The 26,151-nt window shown below is 40.1% G+C and overlaps 2 protein-coding genes and 1 pseudogene across 4 annotated transcripts; 2 read left to right on the forward strand and 1 right to left on the reverse strand.

Annotated features, from left to right (window-relative positions):
- Positions 1-4,726: 4,726 nt before the first annotated feature.
- On the forward strand, positions 4,727-10,292 carry LOC127757895 (disease resistance protein PIK6-NP-like). 3 transcript variants are annotated; one of them, XM_052283486.1, is made up of 4 exons: positions 4,727-5,098; positions 6,293-6,696; positions 6,808-7,104; positions 8,007-10,292. In XM_052283486.1, exons 2-4 carry the CDS (start codon positions 6,293-6,295, stop codon positions 10,009-10,011), a joined length of 2,706 nt encoding a protein of 901 aa, XP_052139446.1. In that variant the 5' UTR covers positions 4,727-5,098; the 3' UTR covers positions 10,012-10,292. The 3 variants fall into 3 exon arrangements, with proteins under 3 accessions (XP_052139446.1, XP_052139445.1, XP_052139444.1); XM_052283485.1 differs by having other exon boundaries at positions 6,276-7,104; XM_052283484.1 differs by having other exon boundaries at positions 6,293-7,104.
- Positions 10,293-11,761: 1,469 nt separating this feature from the next.
- LOC127757200 (disease resistance protein RGA5-like) lies at positions 11,762-17,229 on the forward strand (annotated as a pseudogene).
- Positions 17,230-17,287: 58 nt separating this feature from the next.
- On the reverse strand, positions 17,288-21,510 carry LOC127757201 (protein NPG1-like). The gene is given in 7 exon segments (XM_052282667.1): positions 17,288-17,858; positions 18,023-18,170; positions 18,452-19,521; positions 19,524-19,614; positions 19,616-19,662; positions 19,739-19,994; positions 21,127-21,510. Coding segments are annotated over 7 exon segments (2,184 nt in total). The 5' UTR covers positions 21,382-21,510; the 3' UTR covers positions 17,288-17,541.
- Positions 21,511-26,151: the final 4,641 nt, after the last annotated feature.

Here is a 26,151-nt window from a genome sequence, read left to right on the forward strand (position 1 = left end):
AAAGTCTATCATCGGTCTCTAAACTTGTACCATTGTGTTATCCTGATCCATAAACTCGCAAATCGACCGTTCAGGTTCTCAAACTTGTTTGACTATGTCATCCCGGTCCCTAAACTTGCAGATCACTCGTTTAGATCCTCCAACTTGTTCAGTTGTGTCACCCCGGTCTCTAAACAGGACGGTCTAAAAACTTTATATCAAAAAATAATTCATAACTTTTTCATGTGAACTCTAATGAAGACAAACTTTATATCAAAATTGTAGCCCTCGACGCGACCTACAACTTTGTAGTTGAAAAGTTTTTGAATTAAAACTGTTTAGGGTCCCAAAATATTGTTGCATGTTTATAGATTTTGAAATTTTAATTTTAAAATTACATTTTGGGACAAAAAAAATGACTTAAAATAAAAAAATTCAACTACAAAGTTGTAGATCGCATCGAGGGCTACAAGTTTGATATAAAGTTTGTCTTTATTATAGTTCACATGAAAAAGTTATGAATTGTTTTTAAATATAAAGTCTTTTGACCGTCCTATTTGACCCAGATGATATTCAAATCCAAGTTTAGGGATCGGGGTGACACAACTGAACAAGTTGGAGGACCTAAATGAGTGATCTGCAAGTTTAGGGACTGGAATGACACAGTTGAACAAGTTTAAGGACCTGAACGGTCGATTTACGAGTTTAGGGACCGGTATGACACAACTGTACAAGTTTAGGGACCGGTGATGGACTTTACTCTTTTCCATACTAGCTAGATATAATCTCCATTTTGGTCATAATAATCCATGCCACTATAGCCTCTGTTCAACCAATTTCTGCGCTGAAATGAGAAATCAGCAATGCATTGGAGCCCAATTTCGCAAGTCACACAAAACAAAGCAATCTTACCCAAAATAAAACCAACCACGGCAGAACTCTGATACTCTAACGTACTTCTGACTTTTCTAAGCAAAATGATGCAGAAGTCGAAATGAGATGTCTGCATTTGTCGAATTTTGTCAGATCTGACGAAATCCGGTGATCCAGTTAGGTACTGGGATATATCATGCGTCATTCATCATTAACTTAGACCCTTAGTATAATCGAGCATTCAAGATCAAGGCAGAATAGAGATACGACCTAGTTTTCTTTCGAACAAATTCAAGGACATAGAAAATGACAGGTTTGGAGCATACTTGTCAAGATTAATAATATAGCCAATTAAGATAACCGAGGCGTTCTAACGTGTATAAATATTGTTGTCCCTGAAATGATAGTTCATACTTGGAAAAAATAGTTTAACTGTGTGGTTGTTGGTCTAAGTCACACTGATTGGTTCTCTTATCACAGGTTTCCAACACACTAAATATCAAACAGAAGAACTCGGAAATATATAAATAGGAAAATAAATAAATAAATGGTATAGAAAAATAAATAAATAATCCGTGTCCATGCGGTTATATGATGATCAATTTTAGAAATTTTGAATTCCGTTACATAATGATTTGGGAAGGATGGAGTACTCAGCTAATCAGCTTCCTTGGGATTCGGCGGGCGGCGGCTAGCGCATACATTGTGTGATTCTTCTACTCAAAATATGAAAGTGAAACTTACAAATTTTTCGATAACATGTTTTCTCAGACAAATACATATGCAGTTATATCAAGGCGACCGACCTCAGGCAGACAGGAAATCTATTGACCATAGTGAAGGGCAGGTAATCTCCCAAACTATCACTATTGGCCATATAAAAACTAAAAAAGCTGTACAATTGGGCAAAGCATATCTCAAGATATGCCGATTTCGTCAAGGTGAAAGAAAGGAAGTAGTACTAATTGTTACAAATCATCATCATACAGTGATAAAAGAAGAGTGAGGTTTTCATAAGATGTGCAGATCCAGGGTCAGTCAAGCTGTCAATAAGAAAGAATGGCAGTGCTACCACTACTATCCAATTATCTAGTACCTTGGCTAGTCAAGAATCATTCAAAGAAAATTCACCATTGGCGAAAAGACGAGGCGGATTACCTTGGGGATTTCTTTTGCGCCGCCCACCCCGCACCACCGACCGGCCAATGAAGAAATTAATCCCCCATCTCCAAGACAGCAATTAACGCCGTAGAAGTGGCCATCGCCATCAGTATCCTGCCAGCCAGCCTAATCGCCGGGCGAGTTCAGTCTCGCGGAAGGGGGCGGGAGGGCTAAGCTGGCTGGAATCGCCGGCGGGGAGGGCTCGCCGGAGCGGAACGGGAGAGTGAGAAGGGCGCAGTGGAGAAGACGATCCTCGCTCACATTGTGGGGCCCAAGAATCATTCGCTCACATTGGCTCGCTTTGGCTGGGCCCACTTTCAGCTAATGGGCTGCTTTTAACTCAACATGAAAAGCCTATAGTAGAAAACAAATTGACCAAGGACAATTTATACAAATCAACATGAACTTCCCACAGAAAAAAAAAAGAAGTTCAAAATCCCTCTGAAAATTAAGATCTTCATTTGGTTGTTTACTAAAAACAAGATCTTGACAATTTATACGAAAGAGGTTGGAGAAGTTGATAAAAAATAGGAGTATCAATTTTGTGACAAAGAGGAAGATGTGCAACACTTATTTTTTTATTGTCCTACAGCAAGGCTAGTATGGAATACTGTGATTTGCGCTCTGAGTACTGAACAACCAAAATCCCTTTGGGCAGTGGTTAAACAATTTTGACAAAGGTATGAAACAACTAATCGTGGTGGAAATGGCTGTTGTTATTTGGGCCATTTGGAAAGCATCCTTTGAGAAACAATATCCACATGATCCCATTGATTTGGTCTTTTTGGCATATGCCACTAGGGCCTAGTTTAGTTCCTAACTTTTTCTTCAAACTTTCAAATTTTTCATCACATCAAAACTTTTCTACACACACAAACTTTCAACTTTTCCGTCACATCTGTCCAATTTCAATCAAACTTCTAATTTTAGCGTGAACTAAACACACCCTAGGTTGAATCCTGAGCAATCCTGCATAACTTGGAAGCAAGCCAAAGAAGACTACAATTGGGGGGCTAGGCTTATAAAAGTAGCAAATGAAGTCTACAGTTGAAGACGTGAATGGAGGGCTAGTACCCGAAGAATTGAAGGACGATGTATTTGTTTTGGTGTGTTCAGGTTATTACAGTCCTTCTACAAAAGCTCATGGTGATGCTTTTTATCCAGCCGAGGGTTGTAGTCTGCAGTTTCTTGTAACATGCATAGCCACTGCTGTTTTAGCTCAGTCCCGTCGACTTCTTAATTGTGTTGCCGTTTTTAAATTTCCAGACCTTGTAGATGTGTGATCATTTCTAGTAAAAGAAATGGGGGCTGCCAAGCCCTTGGTAAAAAGAAAAGCCTATGATATATAAAGAAAAGCTTATATTGACTATTGATATTCCTCATATTCCTGCCAATATTGCTGTAAAAATCTGTCAAAAATATTTCTATAAAAAGGCTAAAGTTCAATTTTTAGTACTTGAACTTTTCTGGAAGTTTGTTTTCCACCTGAAACTATTGTTTCATTCTGAAAAACAGATACTTAATGTTGACGAATGATACTTGTGCACATGATGAGTTGAGTATTGGGGTACGTTGGAACGAGGGTCGACGTAGTACGACATCAAGCAGACAAAAGACAAGGATTATACTGGTCCAGGCCCCTTGTCAGGTAATAGCCCTAATCCAGTGTATATGAGATTGATGATGAGGAACCACAGATTATAAAGAAAGTAGACGAAACAGAAGATACCGATGAGATCGTACTCGATGAGTTCGACGAGATCTCCCAGCGACTTGGCTTCGCATACTCTGGCTTTGTAAACTATGGTGGGTGTGTTGGCGATGAAATTCGATGCCTTGCATCCCTCACTGGGGTCCCTTTTATACCGTGTATCATCTTTACCCCAAGTAAGGCCTGGGAATATCTGATCTGGTACGGTATAACAGAAACTCTATCCCTTCTGAGTAGGACTTTGGAAATCGCTTGACTCGTAGAGATATTCTCCGTAATTTGGAACAAATTCCAAACGATATACATGGAAATGATCCGTGTACGTGAAGGTATACATTATCGGTGTATTCCATAAGTCGTAGAATAGGAGGTATGCCTTATCCGTAACCCTGACATTTAAACTCTAAAGTTGTGTTCTTTGGAACACCTTTCCAACTTCATTGTCTTGTTTTTCACGTAAACATTTTCCAAACGGTTAAACGGTATGTTTTTAAAAAATATAAAAAAGTTGTTATAAAAAATCATATTAATCCTTTTTAAAACTTTTTTTTTACTAATCTCTTACCATCAAAATCTGCGCAGATTAGAGGGCACTTAGCGAGGCCACTAACCACTGTGGCACGGCCGGAATCATGGGTTTGATCCCTCGCACGCAGATATCGAATCACGTATCTACGGTGATAGATCATGTGGTGGAACTCGTTGTAAAATACTATATCCATTTCAAGTTGTAAGATATTTTGACTTTGGTCAAAGTTAAACTGCTTCTAGTTTAATCAAATTTATAGAAAAATATAATAACATTTTCAACCCAAGGAAGATTTATTATAAAAATATATTAAATTATTGATTTAACGAAACTAATTTGGTACTATAAATATTATTATATTTTATCTATAAATTTAGTTAAATTTAAAGCGGTTTGAATTTGATCAAAATCAAAACGTGCTATAACCCATGGAGGGGGTACAATACAAAGCTTGCGAGGGAGTTCAACGCAAAACTTCTTTTGCAGAGTATCCAGAGTAGACTCGAGAAAAGTCGTCGTTCGCCATTCCCATCCGCCGCCAAGGCTCCAAACCTCCCTTCCCCTCCGCAGCTCCGCCTTACGACGCCATGGCCGTCGCCTCGCTGTCGCCGCCGCCGGATTGAGGGCGCCGCCATCAGCCGCCCGCGTCGCTGCTCTTCGCGTGCTCCTCGCAACGGGGGCCGGCGGGGTCCGTCCAACTGCCGCTCCTACCACCTCTTCATCAGCAGCAGCAACGTCCGCTTTCTCCGCCACCGGCAGCCGAGGCGCCGCCTCCTCCGCCCACATCGCAGCGTTGACTTCTCCAGGCGGTTGGCTCACCAACTCCATCGGCTGTAGACTTCCAGGTCATCCACCATCCCACCCCTCTCAATGGCAAGCTACTAAGTACTATCCTCTGCTCATGCTGCACTCTGCCTGTTCGTTGTAATGTTTATTAGTAGAAAATAGTTCAGCAACGCCATCTGTCAACGATTAATAATCCATGTTGTTTGCCCTGTGACCACTGAAAGTTTAATAGTGCTTATTAATATTTTGGCATGCGAATGCTCCTAACAGACCAAAATGTAGTCTCTGTCAGTTTCTTGGGTTTCTTTGTAACCATCTGAATTTAAACCAGTAAATTACCTATCTGTTGTATGTAAGGAATGGATTTCAGAAGTTTAAAATAGCAAATGGGGCTATCTCATGATAACCTTAAGTGGTGAGATGAGGTTGGGGGTACAATTCAGATCAAGAGTTTTACTGATCTGTACCAATTATCATGTACAATTTTAAAATGACATAATTAAAAATTTTATAGACATGAACTGCGAAAACATATATGGTGATTAGATACTTAGATGAATGAGAGAGAGTAGTATAATGCTGACTAATTTCTCAAGTACCATTATCATCTTGTGGGAGGTCATGGTCCTTGAGGCCATTTTAATACCATTAGATGATTCATCATCTCATGTTCCTCACTCAACACACATGATAGAGTATATGCTAATTTCATATCCATCTAGCCTCCCTCCGAAGCTGCAGATCACATGACAGAGTGACCACAATATATATACAGTAGTAACATATAAGGTGAATTGTGGAAAGTGAACTCCACAGGGAAACAAAGCTGCATATGCCAATCTCCCTAAATAGGCACCAGTCCACCAGATGCTGCTAATTGTGCTTTCTGTTTTATCACCTTTATTGGGAAAAAGCATGTCCCTCTTCTGGTCATTACTAAGAGGATAACTTAACAGCAGACATATCTCCTGAGTGCAGCTGTCTTTAAACCAAATCTTAGTTCATCTTCTTTCCTGAAGGCTAAATTCTGCAATCATTTCCAATGGTCTAGTGGTAGATACAAAGGTTATTTATGAATGCTTTTGTTATTTTGTACTCTTGATGGTAAAATGTGTAATTGTGGATGTCCATTATTATCTAGCTCTTATTGTGGTAATGCATACGATTCCTGTACCATGCTTTCTTTTAATCATGCTGATGTTTAGTTCTATGAAATTGGAAGCATTGCTGAGGCAGTCAAAACTTTCCAACAGATGGCAAGTGCCTTGACGGGAGTGATGACGTCCGTCATCAACAAGCTCACTGCTCTTCTTGGGAAGGAGTACATGAAGCTGAAAGGAGTACAGGGGGAGGTGGAGTTTATGAAAGATGAGCTGAGCAGCATGAATGCTCTCCTTCATAGGCTGGCGGAGGAGGACCAACACCTTGATTTGCAGACGAAAGAGTGGCGTAACCAAGTGCGCGAAATGTCTTATGACATTGAGGACTGTATCGATGACTTCATGCATCACCTTGGCCATACTGGCATTGCTGAGTCTGCAGGGCTTGTCCATAGGATGGCCCAACTCCTTAAGACTCTGAGGGTGCGCCACCAAATTGCCAACCAAATCGAGAAGCTCAAAGCACGTGTTGAAGATGCAAGCAAGCGGCGATTGAGGTATAAGCTTGATGAGCGCACCTTCAATCTTAGTACTGCAGGGGCCATTGACCCCCGGTTACCTTCTCTATATGCTGAGTCAGACGGGCTTGTTGGAATTGAACAATCAAGGGATGTGGTTATCAAGTTGCTGACGGAGGGAGAGGGTGCATCATCGCAGAAGCTAAAGGTGATATCCATTGTGGGTCCTGGAGGTCTAGGTAAAACTACACTTGCGAATGAGGTGTTTCGCAAACTAGAGAGCCAGTTCCAGTGTCGAGCTTTTGTTTCTCTGTCACAGCAGCCTGATGTAAAGAAGATTGTAAGAAACATATACTGTCAAGTCAGCCAGCAGGATTATGGTAGCATAGATATATGGGATGAGGAAAAGCTGATAAAAGCAACCCGAGAATTCCTAACGAACAAGAGGTATGCTCATTACTTAGTTTCAAAGATATCTTCGCTGTAGGTCATGCATCACCTTTTGATCAACATTCATAATATCTGCTAGCTAAAATACAAATACCCATGTTTTTAGATAACACAGATATTTATGTTGATTATTTATCCATTTGATTGCTTTAAGTTAAATGTATAAGGATGCCGTTTGTGCTTCTAGAAAATGCACATTATCGGTGTGTTTTCATGGGTAGTGTCTGTAGTTTTTATTCTCACTATTGTACAGAATGCAGCTCTCCTGCATTCTTTTCAAGAAAACAAAATGCGCAAATTCTAAACATAAGTACTACCCCCGTCCTAAAATATCGCAACTTTTTGGCTATGAATCTGGACAAGTAACTAAAAGTTGCTATATTTTTGGGGCAGAGGTAGTATCTATTAGTAGTTCCATATTCCAATAATATTCCATTAGAAAGATTGGATCGACTGTGACAGGGTGACTCACTACAAAAGTTTCATATTGTCAGTTGTTTTAGTGGCCAAGCCATAGGTAATAATGACTATCTGTGTCAGCTGTTATATAGTGCAAGAAGTGCTTTTGTATCTCATGGAAAACGGTTGCAATGATCAGGTGCTTTCATCTCAATTTATATGGCCACTGTTTGTGGGCCATAAAATCAATTTCCTTTTTCTTGTTATTGCATGTATCTCTTTTTTTTTTTTACAAGAATACAGTACACATCTATTACTCCCTCCGCCCCAAAATATAGCTACCTTTCTAGTTCAAACTAGAAAGGTAGCTATATTTTGAACTAGAAAGGTAGCTATATTTTGGGGTGGAGGGAGTATTTGCGGACCTTATGCCATTTTGATTTTTCTAACTCGTCTTACTTTATAATAGGTCTAAAAGTATGAGCTTGTATTGCATATAGGTACTTTGTCGTCATTGATGATATATGGAGTACTCAAGCATGGAAGACCATAAAATGTGCTTTATTTGTGAATAATTGTGGAAGCAGAATAATGACGACAACACGCAATATGGCAATAGCCAAGTCATGTTGCACTCCTGACCATGATCGTGTCTTTGAAATAATGCCTCTTAATATAGATAGCTCGAAGAGTTTGTTTTTGAAACGAATATTTGGCTCAAAGGATGTGTGCATTCCTCAATTGGATGAGGTTTGCTATGAAATATTGAAAAAATGTGGCGGGTCGCCATTGGCTATTATTACAATAGCTAGCTTATTGGCTAATAAAGCTAATACCAAGGAAGAATGGGAAAGGGTGTGTAATTCTATCGGTTCAACACTGCAAAAAGATCCTGATGTAGAAGAGATGAGAAGGATATTATCGTTGAGCTATGATGATCTTCCCCAACATTTGAAGACATGCTTACTGTATCTAAGCATATTTCCAGAAGATTATGAGATTGAGAGGGATCGACTAGTAAAGAGGTGGATTGCTGAAGGATTCATTACTACAGAAGGGGGACATGACTTGAAGGAAATAGGAGACTGTTATTTTAATGATCTTATCAATAGAAGCATGATTGAACCGGTGAAAATCCGATGTGATGGTCGAGTTTGTTCCTGCCGAGTCCATGATATGATTCTTGATCTCCTTACATGCAAGTCAACTGAAGAAAATTTTGCCACCTTCATGGGTGGCCAAAATCAGAAATTAGCGCTACAGGGTAAGGTTCGTCGGCTCTCTCTCAACTATTATACTCAAGATCACATCATGGTTCCATCGACAGCGATCATTTCACATTGCCGATCTCTCAGTATTTTTGGGTATGCTGAACAGAAGCCTCCTCTTTCAATGTTCCCAGTTCTTCGTGTACTTGATATAGAAAATGGTGAAGATATGGAAAGCAGCTATACCAAACACATAAGGAAGCTGATTCAGTTGAAATACCTGCGACTGAATGTAAGAAGCGTAGCTGAACTTCCTGAACAACTTGGAGAGCTACAAAATTTGCAGACTCTTGATCTCAGACGGACAAACATAAGAAAATTGCCAGAGAGCTTCGTTCGTCTGCAAAATTTGACATCTTTGCGTGTCAATAATCTGGAATTGCCTGAAGGAATTGGACATCTGCATGCTCTGCAGGAGCTAACAGAGATCAGAATCAGCCAGGACTGCTTGGCATCTTCCTTGTTGGAGCTAAGAAGTCTGACGAAGCTGAGGTTTTTTGGGCTACGCTGGTGCATCACCCAAGCACACATCGACTACAAAGTTTTCGCCGATAATTTGGTGTCATCACTTCGCAAACTGGGCAGACTCAACCTTCGAACAATATGCATCCTGGGTTATTATGCGTGTTCCATAGAGTTCTTGTTGGATTCATGGTTCCCCTCCCCTCATCTCCTCCAATCATTTGCGATGGGCATGAACTATCATTTCCCCCGAGTCCCATCCTGGATCGCATCACTTGACAACCTCACTTGCTTAGAAATCAACATAGACCTGGTGGATGAAAAAGTGATACAGATTCTTGGGGATTTACCTGTTCTGATATTTCTGTGGCTGACATCAAAAGAAGCAGGTCCCAATGAAAGGCTCGTCATAAGAAGCAACATGTTTGTATGCCTGAAGGAGTTCCACTTCACCTGCTGGAGAAATTGGGAAGGGCTGATGTTTGAAGCTGGGGCAATGGCAAAGGTTGAGATGCTGCGGGTTTCGTTCGACGCCGGTGGCAGTGTTCTTGATTTCGGCATCCAGCACCTGGCTTCCCTCAGGCATCTCATCGTCGAGATCGTCTGTGGCGGTGCGACGCTTCGGGAGGTGGAAGCACTGGAAGATGCCATTAGGCACTCAGCTGATCTCCTTCCATGGCACCCAGCAGTTGAAGTTCGAACTTGGGATGAAGAAAAGATGGTGAAGGAGGAGGTGCAAATCATGGCTGAAGAGAAGATCCACACAAACAGCTAAAAAACCAGCATGACTTTGCTACCAGTAAAGGCAGCTGAGCAGTATTTTAAATAGCGGGCTAAGACATTTAGTGATTAGTCTTTTCAAACAGCTATAGCTGAAGATAGCGGTAGTTATAGCGGGAGATTTAAAACCTACAGCTGAGGCTGGAGCTCCTTCCATTCGTTGTATATTTTGCACCATAAATTTTGTCAGTATTATGTATACTAATTTTGTTATTATTAGTATATGTATACAACACATTTCGTTTCTCTTTTATTTTCAAAAGAATTTACCACTCATAGGATGCTTAATTGTTTTTTTTTAGATAGGATGCTTAATTGTATACTCCCTCCATCCAAAAGTCCCTACGTATTTCATTTTCTGTTTTTTTTTCAAATGAAATGCGTGTATTTGTAGGGCCTAGTCAAAATAAATCTTATCAAGTTTTGGCAATACCAAAATTTTAGCAAGATTTCTTATGTATTGATCAAATTTGGCAACAAACTAAACATAGACATTTTTTTTGGCAACTTTACCAAAAATGGTATGGTTGAAAATAGCATCAAAGTGAACAGGCCCGTAATCTCATGCATCTAAGATTTGAATGAAGACCAACTCATTGTATGCATATAAATTAGAAAAGTTAATTTCTTCTTAGCCTCAGTGACAATTCCGTGGAACGTGTGGTTCCCAAACAAACTGGAATGTACTCCCTCCGTTTCACAATGTGTGAAATACTAGAATTACTTACATTGTGAAACGGAGGGAGTACTGTATATCACTTGTGTGTTAGTTCATCAATTACTTTATATAATAAAAATAATACAAGGAATTATTTTAATATATCACTTGCTCCATTTCATATTATAATTTGCTTTATTTTTTATCAAATATTTTTAAGTTTGACCAAGCTTATAAAAAAATATAATAACATTTCCAATACTAAACAAGCATACTATTCAAATATATTCAATAAAACTAATTTGGTGGGATAGATGTTGCAAAATTTTTCTATAAATTTAGTTAAACTAAAAAAAGTTTAACTAGGAAAAAGTCAAAACAATTTGTAATATGAAAGGGAGGGATTATAAAGTTCAAAAATTGATTCACAATAACTTTTTTTAAAAAAATGATATATATCGAAAGTTTTTACCAAAACCGTATCATTTGGAAGACGTGTGTATGAGCAACTAAGGTGTCTGCACATTGTGCACAAGCCGAAAATGTTTTTTTTTCCAATTATTCAGAAAAGATATGTATGGGTACTACTTCCGTTTCATATTATAAGTCACTTTGACTTCTTTTAAGTTAAATTTTTTTGAAAGTTTGATTAAGTTTATAGAAAAATACAACAACACTTATAGCACTAAATTAGTTTCATTACGTCTACATTGAACATATTAAAAAAGCCTAAAATGACTTCTAATATGAAAGAGAGTTATGGATCCATCATTTCGCTTATTCGATATATTTTCAAACAAAAAGTAATTTGTGAATAAAACTTTTATATACATGTTCTTAGCCATCTAAAAGCAAATACTGCAAAAATAAACTTCGATAAAAGCATCAAAATCAGCTCCAAATTTAAAGTTAAAAATTTAAATTTTGTCTGATAAGTATAAGCATAAGCATAAGCGAAAAGACGAGGCCTTCAGTAGTAGTAGTAGTAGGATTATGTTGAGAAGGAAGTCAAAGTCAAAGCTAGCTGTGATGTGGGGCCAGTCTGCAACGGCGGCAGTTGACTTTGCTGCTAACCCGCTCCACTCAGTTCCAGCTGCAAGGTGGCCAAGAAATCCTTCAAAAAAAAAAAAAATCCTCACCTCCTCCTCCATGCGCGCCGCTTCCCACCGCCGCCGCCCAAACGACGGCCACCTCCTCGCTCCCTCGCCACCGTCGCCGGCGGCTGCGCTTGGAGATCGACGGCCGCTTTCGCCGGGACCCATTGGCGCGTGCTCACTGGATCTAGAGGTTGCTTGGCTAGTCTAGGAGGTGAGGTGAGGTTCCTTGGTCACAATGGAAATTTCTGTTTTTTTTCCCCTTAGTATGTGTTTAGTACTTTATGTTGTTTGCCTCAATGGAAAATTACTGAAATGTGCAGTGCTGTTATCTCAATTTAAATTTACTGAAATTAGATTTGTCTTAACGGGGCACACCTTACCTTACTTAGTCTAGACTGTTTCAACGATATTCAACAATGCCTGTGGATGCAATTTTTAACTTGCATATTTAGTTGACTCATTTTAGCATAGTGCAGGAGGATTTTCTTTTCTTTTTTGGGGTGCTTAATTAATTATACTGCTGGATCATGTGGGTTTGTAGCATAGTAAACTCTGAACACTATTGGGTTTGTAGCACATGTGGGTTTCATAACTTTTTTCACTAAGATAAGCTACGTTTAATTGTTGCACTAGAAAATAATTAAAAGGATCACATCCCATGGTTTGATAAAAAAAAAACAACTGATGATAACATTTCCTCTAAAAACTTTGATCCACAACATTCAATGGCGATGGTCGACACTGAACACTTGGACAGTGCCTGATTTGAGAATACGCAAAAGCCTTCTGTATCATTTGTATTAAGAGAGGGGAAGTTTTAAAACTTTACAAACTTTAGCTGAAAGGAAAAACAAAAAAACAAGGGAACACAGAAAGCGTAGGGCTACACTTCGACAGTGCCTGATTCACTCTCAGCTGAACTCCTTTGGAAACACAATAATTGTGATGCTTCCAAGAGGATCCACATTGTCAAGATAATTAGTGAAGTTGACCCCCCCCCCCCCTCCTTCTGTTTTCTTGTAGAGTTGACTTCATTAGACAATTATTGCATCATTTCAGCGTTATGACGAGGCCATCTAGGCCAGTTAAGAAACCATTAGGTGATTCCTTGTCTTGTGCTCCTCAAAACACAAGGATCATTGATCTGGGTGGTGAGGTATAGTCCATGATGCTAGATTTGATCACCCATCTAACATCTCTCTTAAGGTGTCAATCAAATGAAAAATTTATATCACAGTTCACCGAGGGACCGAAATTTCCAGGGCAGAAATTGAACTCCACCAAAAAGGCAAAAACAAAGTTGCATATGCTAATATCACTGAATACGCCCCATGCTATTCATTAAGAATAGCATAACAGAACAGCAGGCCATAAAACATATCTCCGTGGTGCATATGGCACAAGCCAAGTGACCAGACGCTTCCATCTTTACTTTTTTCCTGAAGGATAAATTCTGCGATCATTTCTGGCTTGGTAGAACAAGGTAATAGCACAATTGAGGTATGTATTTTTTTATTAATATTTCATACCCTCGATGGTAGTAAATGCGTAATTGTAGATCTCCATTCTTATCTATCTCTCCTGTAATTTTGTTATGGTCATGCATACAAGTGCTACTTCCTGGGGTATTTTTCAATCATTCTGATGTGAGTTATACTAAACTGATTGAAATTCCAACAGATGGCAAGTGCCTTGACAGGGGCGATGACCTCAGTCATCATCAAGCTCAGTGCACTTCTTGGGGAGGAGTACGCAAAGCTGAAAGGATTACAGAGGGAGGTGGAGTTTATGAAAGATGAGCTGAGCAGCATGAATGCCCTCCTTCATAGGCTGGCAGAGGTAGACTCTGACCTCGATGTGCAAACGGAGGAGTGGAGAAACCAAGTACGGGAGATGTCTTATGACATCGAGGATTGTATCGACGGTTTCACACATCGCCTTGGCCACATTGGCATAGCTGAGGCTGCAGGGCCTGTCCAAAGGGTGGCCCAACAACTCAAGGTGCTCAAGGTGCGCCGTCGAATCGCCAGCCAAATCCAAGAGCTCAAGGGACGAGTCGAAGATGCAAGCAAGCGGCGGATGAGGTATAAGCTTGACGATCGTATCTTTGAGCCTAGCATCGCGAGGGCAATTGACCCCCGTTTGCCTTCGCTGTATGCTGAGTCAGACGGGCTTGTTGGTATTGAGACGCCGAGAGCTGTGCTTGTCAAGTTGATAATGGAGGGAGATGATGCATCGTTTCAGCAGCTGAAGGTGATATCCATCGTGGGTCCTGGTGGTCTGGGTAAAACTACACTTGCGAATGAGGTGTACCGTAGACTGGAAGGCCAGTTCCAGTGTCGAGCTTTTGTTTCTCTGTCCCAGCAGCCTGACGTAAAAAGGATTCTGAGAAACATATTCTGCCAAGTTAGTCAGCAAGTGTATGATAGCACAAGTGTATGGGATGAGGAAAATCTTATCGATGCAATCAGAGGATTCCTAAAGGACAAGAGGTACATTACATGGTTCTCTCTATTTGATAGTGCATCATATTTTGGCCAATATCCTTGTCTCTTCATCAGATGGTTTGGTTTACTGGTTGTATGTAGATAAGTATTGTATTAAACATCTCCTATTTTCTGATGAATCAAATGTATACCATAATGGTGATTTTGTGCATCTAGAAATATGCAAAACATACACTTTCTTGTAATTGTGCTTTAGAGGCATTTAAGAGCTTTCTATAAATTAATTGCTACCACTACATAAATACAAATTTTCACTTGTTTCTACAACCAAATCAGAAGTGAGGTGCCTCTGTTTTCTGTTAACAGAATTAGATAAGACTTTGGAGTTTGTGCAGCATAGAAGTATTGTCCTTTTTTAGTTATTTAACATTTAGCACTGATGTGACCATTTTCATATTTTGTAACATTTCATAATTCATATACATTTAAAGGAGTGCAATTGTAATTTCATATGGCAGGTACTTCATTGTCATTGATGATATCTGGAGTATTCAAGCATGGAAGACTATCAAATGCGCTTTGCTTATGAATAATCTTGGAAGCAGAATAATAACTACAACACGGAGTGTTACTATAGCCAAGTCATGTTGCTCTCCTCAACATGATCATGTCTATGAAATAATGCCTCTCAGTACAGCCAATGCAATGAGTTTATTTTTGAAACAAATATTTGGCACAGAAGATATATGCCCTCCCCAATTGGAAGAAATCTCCTGTAAAATATTGAAAAAATGTAGTGGATCTCCATTGGCGATTATTACCATAGCTAGCTTATTGACTAATAAAGCTAGTACAAAAGAAGAATGGGAGAGGGTACATAATTCAATTGGTTCGACTCTGGAAAAAGATCCAAGTGTAGAAGAGATGCAGAGGATATTATCCCTTAGCTATGATGATCTTCCTCACCATTTGAAGACATGTCTACTATATCTATGCATATTTCCAGAAGACTGTGAGATTGAGAGAGACCAGCTGGTAAAGAGATGGATCGCCGAAGGATTCATTAATACAGGAAGTGGACAAGATTTGGAGAAAATAGGCGAGTCGTATCTTAATGATCTTGTCAGCAGAAGCATGATTCAGCCAGTGAAAGTTCGATATGATGGCCAGGTTGATTCATGCCGAATCCATGATATGATTCTTGATCTCCTTATGTCCAAGTCAATAAAGGAAAACTTTGCCACTTTACTTGGTGAACAAAACCAGAAATTAGTGCTGCAAGGCAAGGTTCGCCGGCTCTCTCTCAGCTATTACTCCCAAGAGAATGTCATGGTTCCGTCAACAGCGATCATTTCCAGTTGTCGGTCACTCAGTATCTTTGGGTATGCCGAAGAAATGCCTTCTCTTTCAGAGTTTAGAGTTCTGCGAGTACTTGATATAGAACATGGTGAGGATATGGATAGCAATTATCTGGAGCATGTGAGGAGGCTTTCTCAGTTGAAGTACCTGAGACTGAATGTAAGAAGTATTGATGCACTCCCTGAACAACTCGGAGAACTACAGCATTTGCAGACTCTTGATCTGGTATCAACGAAACTTAGAAAATAACCCAAAAGCATTGTTCGGCTGCAAAATTTGACGTGTTTGCGTATCAATAATCTGGAGTTACCTGAAGGTATTGGGTGCATGCGAGCTCTTCAGGAGGTATTAGAGATCAAAATTAGCAGGAACAGTTCGGCGTCTTCTTTGCAGGAGCTGGGCAGTCTGACCAAACTGAAGATTCTTGGGCTATGCTGGTGTATTTCTGATATTCATGGTGGGACTAAAACTTTGGTCGATAACTTGGTTTCATCGCTCCGCAAGCTGGGCAGACTCAACCTTCGATCTCTATGCATTCAGAGTAGTTTCAAGTACTCCATAGATTTCTTGCTGGATTCTTGGCTCCCCACACCCCATCTCCTCCAGAAGTTTCAGATGGGCATGTCCTACTACTTCCCAAGAATCCCAGTTTGGATTGCATCACTTGAAAACCTCACCTACCTAGATATCAATCTTAATCCAGTAAAAGAGGAAGCATTGGAGATCCTCGGAAACTTACCCGCATTGCTGTTTCTCTGGCTGACGTCGAAATCGGCTGATCCAAAACAAAGACTCATCATAAACAGCAACATGTTCATGTGCCTGAAGGAACTCTACTTCACCTGCTGGAGCATTGATTCAGGGTTGATGTTTCAAAAAGGCTGTATGGCAAAGCTTGAGAAGCTGCATCTTCCATTCCATGCTGCCATTGCCCTTGAATTTGGCATCCATCACCTCTCTTCCCTTAGGCAGCTTGTTGTTGAGATCATCTGCAGCGGCGCGACGATTCGGCAGTTGGAGTCATTGGAGGAGACCATCAGGAAGACGGCTGATCTCCTTCCTTACCGCCCCACGGTCGAAATTCGAACATGGGATGAGGAAAATATGGTGGAGGAACAGAAGGAGAAAGACATGGGAGAAGAGGGCACCCAAACAAGCTGTTGAAGCTCAGTTTCTTCCCATCAGTTCCAAAGAAAAAAGTTTATGCTGATGACACATCAGAAGCAATCTTTTTTTTTTCTCCCTTGTAGGATGATTAACCCTTATAATTAATTTTGTTCAAAGATGGAATAACAGCTACAAATACTACAGAAGAGTTATTTTTTGTTCTTTTTTGTATTTAATAGAAGCTAAAATTACTTGATTTTTATGTACAAAATTTACACAAACATTTGCTGCAACTCAAGGAAATAAAATTGCACATTCTACTTCCTACGTTTCACAATGTAAGTCATTCTAGCATTTCCCACATTCATATTGATGTTAATGAATCTAGATACATCAATATGAATATGGGAAATGCTAGAATGACTAACATTGTGAAACGGAGGGAGTAGAAATTTGCCGCTGCCGTCGTGGAGAGAGGACGGCGGAAGCAACCTGACCGGCAGCGAGCTCCCCTGGTCCACCGGCGATGTCAGAACCACGACGGATCATTACATAGCAATGGATTATATTCAATACTAATATCTGTAAAAATCAACAGTACAGTACGACAGTTCTAGTGCAACTTATATATACGGCTATTACCATTTAGCAGCCAAATTACATCATTTTGTCAAAATATCCGACAACAGCGTGACGAGCACGCTGGCACCTACGGATACAAAAGTTACATGTAGCTGGTATCCAGATTCCACCCAGCTATGTACCAAAAAAAGGTAGGAGGAGAAGAAGAGGAGAGAAGAAAAATTAACCCGCGAAAAAAGAAAACCTCAATGTTGTTGCAGTAAGATGATGAGCCATCAGAGTGATCTGAAGCTTTCTATTGGGTCTGATTCCTCAAGCATTGAGGCGGCCTGGAAGCAGTCAGCAGCATCAGCTAGCCTGCCATCATGCTTGTGGACCTTCCCTAGGTAGAACCATGCCATCCGGTTCGTCGGCTCGTGCCTTAGGGCATCCGAGAGGAAGCTCCTCGCGACAGGGAGATACTTGGGGCCTTGTTTGGAGAGGAGGGCGCCAATGGATACCTTCGATGGTACGTGCTCCACCTCGGTCGAGACTGCATTGAAGTATGCAGCCAGTGCGTCCTGTGTCTGCTCGCGCACCTCACGCGTGTAACCTGGATGGAAATAAGGGAATCATAATGACACCAGGATATACGAGGGAAATAAAGTGAGGAGATGGTTTTCCAACTTCTCAGTTTGTAAATGCTTAGCCTACATTGCATGAAAATTCCAAAAGGAAGTAGACAGAGCATTTCAGCATATTGAGACAGTTCCTCACCTTCTGCATGAAACGTTATGGCAGAGAATGATTTGAGGGCTTTAGCCTTCTGTAAACATATCTCGGCGTCTCTCCAATATGAAAGACTAGCATACAAATTGGCAAGACCTTGCCAAACTTCAAACTCGCTCACTTTATCATCAACCTCCTGAAAGAATTTCACACAGAATGAGACGGCAAAACAGACAAGACATACTGATGAGAAGTACTGTGCAATCACAAGATGCAGTTTGAAGGATGAAGTTGTTATGTTCGCAGAAAGAGTTTTGCATCTTGGAGAATATCAGACTCTTGTGCTACCAACTAACTGCAAAAGATAATGGTTTCATATCCAGAGAATTCCAGTATCCACATGGTTCAAAGAAATCGTACTAGTTTACTCTAAGTACACAGTACTTGTTAGGAACTAAATGCTAACAGGAGACAAACCTGTGTGCCATTTTTTACGGTACCATAAGCCTTTCGTTGTGCCTGAACAAGAGCAAGAAGGGCACGGTATGCTTCAACTGCTTCCATTGGCAACGATTGAGCAACCTTCAGTTTAGCCTTTATTCTAAGTAATGGCCCTTGTTCCCACTTTGTAGTTTCATCTAATGCAGCATCAGTCACCACCTCTGCTTCTGAATACCTTTGTTGTGCAGAAAGAACCAAAGATAGCAATCTCCAACCTTTAGAAACAGACCCACCAGTTGCATCAATGAACTCCTTTGCACATTTCAAAGCAGCCTGCATGTTTCGTTGCTCAGCATATTCAATCCCCATGTCATATATTAAATCTGGGTTGTGACGATCAAGAGAAATCGCTTCACTAAGTGACTTCAAAGACTCAGTCTGCAAGAGAGATCTTTGGTGATCAGATGTAGCGATTCTAGACTTCTTAGCCAGGCAACTCCCCAAGAAGTGGAGCGCAGCGCTCTTTAAATGACCATCTGATGAATCAACATTTGTAACAGCTCTCCTTGCATACTCTACTCCTTCAGAAGCAAGAGAATAATCTGAGCTGCATAACTTAGCAGCTAACAGGAGGGCCATTATGTCACCAGGACTCTCGTTCTTATTCAACAACTTCCTTAACAAATTTAATGCAGCTTCATTATGTGAAGCTGCATAGTTGCAAAGAGCTAGACTATACCATCTTCCAGTTCGAGGGTATATTCCAGGTAAAACCTCTTCAAGATGCTTGGCAAGAACAGATGTCTGACCACAAAGTGACAATGCAAATGTTAGATGCTCCATCACTGATGGATCCCAGTGAGTCTTCCCAAGGTACCACTTTTTCAATATTATCATGAGCAAAAGGATTGCCTCTTCCAAGTTATTCTTAGGAACATATGATCCTTCAGTTTGTGAAGCCAAGCTTGGGGGGCTAGCCTCCACGCCACCATACAACAGAAAAACAGCAAATCTCTTCTGAATCCTTGTGCAGCAGTCATCATCGAGATTCCACTGACTAAGAAGAGCACGTCGGTAAGAAGCGAGTGCCTCTTGATAGGCTCCAGCTTGCTTCCAAAGTTCTGGGAGAAGCTCGACAGATTTACTGACAGTTTCCTGAAGCTTTTGTTCAACCATGACATCGGGTATGCCACGTTGGAAAATACTTTCAACAGCATCAAGGACACTTCTACACTGTTGAGCAGCCTCTGCAAGTAAATGGTTGCAAAAGTTACAATATGCATGGAGAGAAATGATTATGTAGTGAAATTTAGCACTTCATACCCACTGCTTTCCCTAACTTCTGAAGAGACATTGACTTCAAGTAAATGGCTTCAAGAACAAGACTGGCAGCATGCTGCGATCCTGAATTCGATGAATCTGAACGTAATTTGTTACTTCGTTTTGAGGGTGGCTTTTCTGAAAGCGATGGTTGAAAGCGCTGGATAGCAGCTTGAAGATCTATCCCATCAAATACTCGCAGTGCAGCTTCTACATTGCCTCTCTGGTATTCCAGTCTCCCTAGGAGAGCCCTCGCTTCCTAGAATTGAAAGCATAAAAAATAAAAAAACCCAGAGTAAGCAAGATAATAATAAAAAAAAATAAAACTTACGAGAGCCACTGAAAAAAAGTTTCGGTTATTCTTTTTTTGCTTCTAATCATAGTGGACAACCATCATTGCCAATGCCAACCAAGATATATGTCAAGATCCTATTTTTATCTAAGATACAGAAGAACCATGTCTGATTGAATCTCTTCCAGAAATTTCACTAAAAAGGAAGTTGTGTTAACAATACATTCTGAAATAAGCACAAACTTGTAGGTCTTAATATAGAAAATGAAATGGCATCTTTTTGCTCCCAACAAAGATTATACAAAGAACATGTGACTACTTAGATGAACTAAACACTGGAAGATGATCATTTTGCATTCAATCCACATACTGTCTACACTGTAAATCTCTTCTGAATTTAAATTGAACCCCTTGATGTTATTTGTTAGTGTCAGAATGGATTCCAGCTCTGAAATTCCCTTAATCACAACAACCCATTAACAGAACCATGATCATACGGTTGCGCCATCCGCAAACGATGTTCTCCCCAAAAGAAAGCTTTCTTTCTTTTCCACAGCTATCCCTTCATTGCACGCTCTCAAGAAGTCAAGATCAATATTTCTTCTAAGAAGATTCACATAGCTAGTCTCCACCCAACATTCAAAAGCTAGGGCACACAGAACAACCATCTCCACAAGATTACACCCTAAATTTCCTCCTCATTATTAGATCAAAATGCTCCTAAATTCAACCAAACCAACTCCATATTGTCAATCAAAATGGATATACCACACCCTTCCACATAGTCACATCTAATTAACCCTCAATCCCGAAACGATCGCGAAACGCGAGAAATTTATCCAAGAACTTTCGCGCGAATATCATTCGTTGCATCCCGATCTCCCCCCAAACGCAACAACCAACAACATCAGATAGCTACGCCATTGACCGAAAGATTCGAATCCTGCCATTCCACCACCTCGCCCCCCACCCAGGAGGAACGCGATTCCACCTCTCGGAGATCGAACGAACCAAGAATCCAAAGAACGAGCGAGCCGAGCGAGCGCGAGAGGGGGAATGATTTGATTTCGAATTCGATTTCGATTTCGGGAGGACGGACCTCGTAGTTGAGGGAGAGGCCCTCGCGGAGCGACGACTCGGCCTCCTGGATGTTGCCGTCGTCGACCCTCGCCTCCGACGACTCCGACGCGGCCGCCGCCGCGCTGGCCGTCTCCAGCTCCAGCAACGCCCTCGCCTTCGCCTTCACCGGCGAAGCCACCGCCGCCGCCGACGCTGAGTCCCTCCCGCCGCCGCCGCCGCCGCCGGGGCTGACCTCGCTGCCGTTATTATCCGACTCCGCCATCGCCGCAGCCATTGTCGATCGCCTCAACGCCGCCGCCGCAGCAGCCACATCCCACGGCAATGCTGGGGGAGGGGAGGAGAGTTCTTGGCTAGGAGAGGGATATGGAGGAGGAGGAGGAGGAGGTGAGATCCATGGCCATAGAGGCTTCTTGGACCTCACTGTATTTATTTTATTTTTATTTTTATTTTTTTATTTGGTGGAATTATTATTATTTTTCGAGTTTGGCCGGCACGTTGTACGTTACTAACGGTCTGTAATACAGTGTAATTTTGCCGGCAAATTGGGCCGCAGCCAAGATTTTTAACTTTAAAAATTATTTTAAGTTGATTTTGTAGCATTGGTTTTTAAGCCGTGCATAACACACATATAAAAGTTCTAATTATAAATTGTTTTGTTCGTATTTATCGTTTTAGGGTTTATCGAGTTGTAATTTACTCACTCTCTCACTCTATTCCAGAATATAAAAATCTATAATCGGATGAGAAATTTTCTAGTACTACGAATCCAAATGGACTGCCAGTTGAGATTCATAGCACTACTTCATCTATTCCTAGGTTTTTATATTTTTGGGGCGGATGGAGTATTTCCGCTACTTCTAAAGTAGGGTTTATTTTGTTCTAGTGCTAATATCCTATAGTTGTTGCTAAATATATTGCATCTGCATTGCATATATTAGGAGTACTAATTAGTAGGATCATTTATGATATTTTTGTCATGGAGAAAATTTTATTTAGTGCATAATATGTCCACACATCAATGTACAAATAAATAATAATATTACTAGGTTTTTAGAGGTCTCTCTTGTGATACAGTACGTTGTAAGATGGATCGTGTTTGTACACGTAAAATCTCTCTAGAAAGTACTCCGATCCAACTAAAAGCTTATTAGGTGTGTACAATAGAGAATCAACATCAATTGTCATTTTTTCGTTGTCCTGTTCTCGATGGCATATATCAGTTTTTCTCTTCACTTAAAGGAATGTCAGTTTTTGAGGCTGTCCAAGTTAACGTAGGCTGTGTTTAGTTCACATAGAATTAGAATTAGAAGTTTGATTGAAATTGAAACGATGTGATGGAAAAGTTGAAAATTTATGTGTGTAGAAAAGTTTTGATGTGATAGAAAAGTTAAAAGTTTGATAAAAAAAAACTTTAGAAGTAAACACGGCGATAATTGACAACCAGACGACTACGCAATGACAGTTTTTAAGGTTGTCCGTGTTAACATAATCGACAACAGATGACACCGGCAATTTCTAGGACAATGGCCACGCGTAATAAGACAGCCCCATCATTTCATCTACAACTAATAAGCCGTAAAAGATACTGTGAACGAAGCAAATTGAAAATAATTTATGAATATAACTTTTATATATTTGTGCTTAATGATTTAAAGAAAATATTTTATATATGAAGTAGAAAATAAAGTAGGATAAAGAAAAACTCAAAACCAAGTCTAAAATTTGTCAATTTGTTTTTCCTGCGGCTGATAAGCCAAGAGACAAGTGATAGCTGATAAGCAATCTAGTTTGAAACAAATTATTAAGAGAATTGTTGTTGCGGATTATTATATGATAAAATTAAATGTTTTTTTATAAAAACTTAACAAATAACGTAATTGCTTAAAAAGACTTTTGCTAGTATTTCCCTTCAATACTTTCAGTTTTGTTACGTTGGATTGCCTTGAGATTAGTGCGACAAAAGGGAAAAAATTTCGCACAGCCGTGCGCCAATGTGGAGTCATCAGGTGCTTCAATGTCGACGTTACATCACCAACCACTAGAAAAGAATATTACTCTACTACAAATGTGAGAATCTGGTGGTGTTTGAATCTCCTGAAGAAGATTAAGTGTTTCACGCAAAACGAGATGGTAAAGATGTGTGAAATGCTAGAATCTGGTGGTGTTTGAATCTCTTGAAGATAAAGATTAAGTGTTTCACACAAAACGAGATGGTAATAATGCGTGATTGATTGAGTTTTAATTATTACAAACTTGAAAAATGAATTAATCTAATATTTTAGAACAACTTTCATATAGAAAGTTTTCTCACGAAACACACCGTTTATCAATTTGAAAAATGTGGCACGAATATCCAAAACTTAATCCACTGTTTGCAGTTGAAACAAACGGGCCTCTATACTGAGAATCAGATAGTCGAATCTAGGTTGATAGATTCCACCGCAAATGTACGCTTGGTTAGTGCATAAAATTTTCTTTCAAAACAACGGCAATACACTTCACAGTTTAACATAACGCAAATTTTCACCACAACAACTCCAAGTATATAACTTTTCTGTTCTCTTAGTCTTCTCCTTTTGCAATAGGTTTTTTCTCCCTTGCCATAAAATCTGAGTTGGCCATCGTTCAAGGGGAAAAAAATAAAAATTGAGAGTTGGGAGTCAACAATGTGACAATGCCAGGTAAGTTGCGGTGTTCACGTAGCACTTCTTGGCGCCGGAGGACAGCAAACAAATTGTCTGGGCTTCTGGGCTGCAACTTCTCTCTTTCTCTCTCTCTAGTGTGGGACACACCAGCTTAAACGGTCCACAAGCTTTATTGGACACTGTGAGAGGCAGGCAGGTGGGTCCCACCCACTCTTTCTCCCAGCTTTTCAGTACAGGGGCCCCACTTGTCAGGAAAGGTCAGGTTTAGCCTGAAGCGTTGTGTCAGAGAGGTGTGAGGAGAAAAGCCCCCGGTGAAATACTATATAGTACGGAGTAGAAGTACAAACGTGTTAATTGTGTCAAGTGTGCTTATAATAATAGAGTAGTAATTGGCCATAGTGCACACGCACTGAATCCTTTTTAACACACGCTTAGGACAAAAATCAGCTAGATATACTTAATCTTACTTTTTATTATTAAAATAACTTCCTCTATATGCGTAATATTCATGTGCATCAAGAGTTTAAACCATGATGAATAAAGTAATACAGTAATATATTATACTTACCCACAACCCCACCATTATACTCCCCCTGTCCTAAAACAAACCAACTTAGCACTATTTTTTTAATTAGTTCCTTCAATCTTCTGCAAATATTTATCAAATTTTTGTCAATAGGTACTTAGAAGTATTATTTTGAATTTGTTAAAGTATAATTCACCATTTTTATGGGATACTAGAGTGCTAGGATACAATCATCTTTAGGATGACCTTAATTTACATACATTTTACAATTCAAACTATTGGCATCTGACAAATGATTTTTTTTCTTTAAACAATTTACATTCATATAATCAAATATACCAATTCTCACAATCCCTTTTACGAGAGATCGAAACCAATACTCTTATAGTAGAAATATTTTTACAAAAGTGAAACCCACATTGATGTTTCGACAAAATCCATCTAATTTGGGATATTAGATATTGTACGATTAGCTATAACTGATATTAGAACGTAGGGGTTTTTTGTTTTCAATCCTTACCAATGAGTTTAAAACTAAGGGTCTATTCGGTAGCTGTGATAGCGACCGCGGCAGCACAACCAATGGCAACCGTACTTGCAGCATCAGATTAAGCCCCAGCCGTAGCCTGGCTTTTCGAACAAGCCCTAAGCTGATGGATGGCACTTGAAAATCAAATTGCAAGATTTGAATCCGCTGGAGCTCCCGTTTGCAGTGTTTTGTAGTACTAGTAGTACCAAATCGTTTCTAGACATGTAAATATATCAGCTCTGGCTTGCCTACTTGCATTTTTTTGCCTCGATTTTCGTGCACGGTGCAGCGGTTTTACTCCAACCCTAACATATGCTCAAGTGTCAGCGTGCAGCCGCTGAGATAAAATAGCTGCCCCCCCCCCCCCCCCCTAGTACAGTACATGTCTGATCTAACGAGGCTGACACGTCACGCGACTCACGCGTTGAGCACCCAGCTTGTTCAGTGGTGGGGCCCACATGCCAGGGGCTGTGGGGGCACTTCGTCCATGGTTTGATCTGGGCCGTCTGAGGCCCATCCAGACTGCTTGGACTCTGGGCTTTAGTTGGTTTGCAGCCTGAGTCCATATGCCTGGCCTGATAGCAAGGGCCTTGTTGTTTGCACTGTAGTTTATAAGCCGCTATTAAAATTTGAATTTTAAAACTTTGCTCTAAAACTGATTTTTATGTTATTGAATGTAGTTTCCTTTTTATATTGGGTTTAAGTTGCTAAAGGACACATGTATAAAAGTTTCAATCACAAATTATTTTTTATCGTTAATAAGCCGTTACAGCTTATAATCAGTGGCGGCCAACCGATGGGGGTATAAGTCCGAGCCAGGCCTCATTAGTCTTTGTTTTTTACACCCCATGTTTTCCCAACAGCTAAACGGTGTGGCTTTTGCAAAAAAATTTCAATAGATAAGTTATTTTAAATTTCATATTAATCTATTTCAAGTGTTTTTTTAATATCACCTCCCTATCTGATATGCTGTTTATTTTGACCCTGTTGACTTTTCTCCCGTTCTAGACTCAATTCCTCTTGTGTTAGCTCCCGTTGTAGGAAATTTCAGACCGTTGTCTTGTAATGTTAAGCTAGTATGTGCCAATGTCCTCTGGTTGGCGGTGTTCTTGGACACTGAAAGAACCAGAAGAGTTATTTTTTTTAATTTGTCATACTATTTAATTTATATGAGATGGTTCGGTTGTCTGATGAAGGAGCCACATGCTTGTTACAAAGAAAATTATTCCAAATTTGTCGATTTTCATTTGTTTCTTAAATTTTGTTTTCCTCAATCTTTGGCAAGAAAGAAATGAGAAAAAATGACCAAGTTATGGAACAGCTCAATGAATCATCAAACCAGTT

The sequence above is a fragment of the Oryza glaberrima genome, chromosome 12 (genome assembly GCF_000147395.1).
Source record: "Oryza glaberrima chromosome 12, OglaRS2, whole genome shotgun sequence".
NCBI lineage: Eukaryota > Viridiplantae > Streptophyta > Magnoliopsida > Poales > Poaceae > Oryza > Oryza glaberrima.

Bases quoted from the DNA above. Each gene is read 5' to 3' on its own strand.
- LOC127757895 (XM_052283485.1), top strand. From the start codon at position 6,293: ATGGCAAGTGCCTTGACGGGAGTGATGACGTCCGTCATCAACAAGCTC. The intron at 7,105-8,006 runs GTATGCTCATTA...TATTGCATATAG, and splicing joins GAATTCCTAACGAACAAGAG to GTACTTTGTCGTCATTGATG.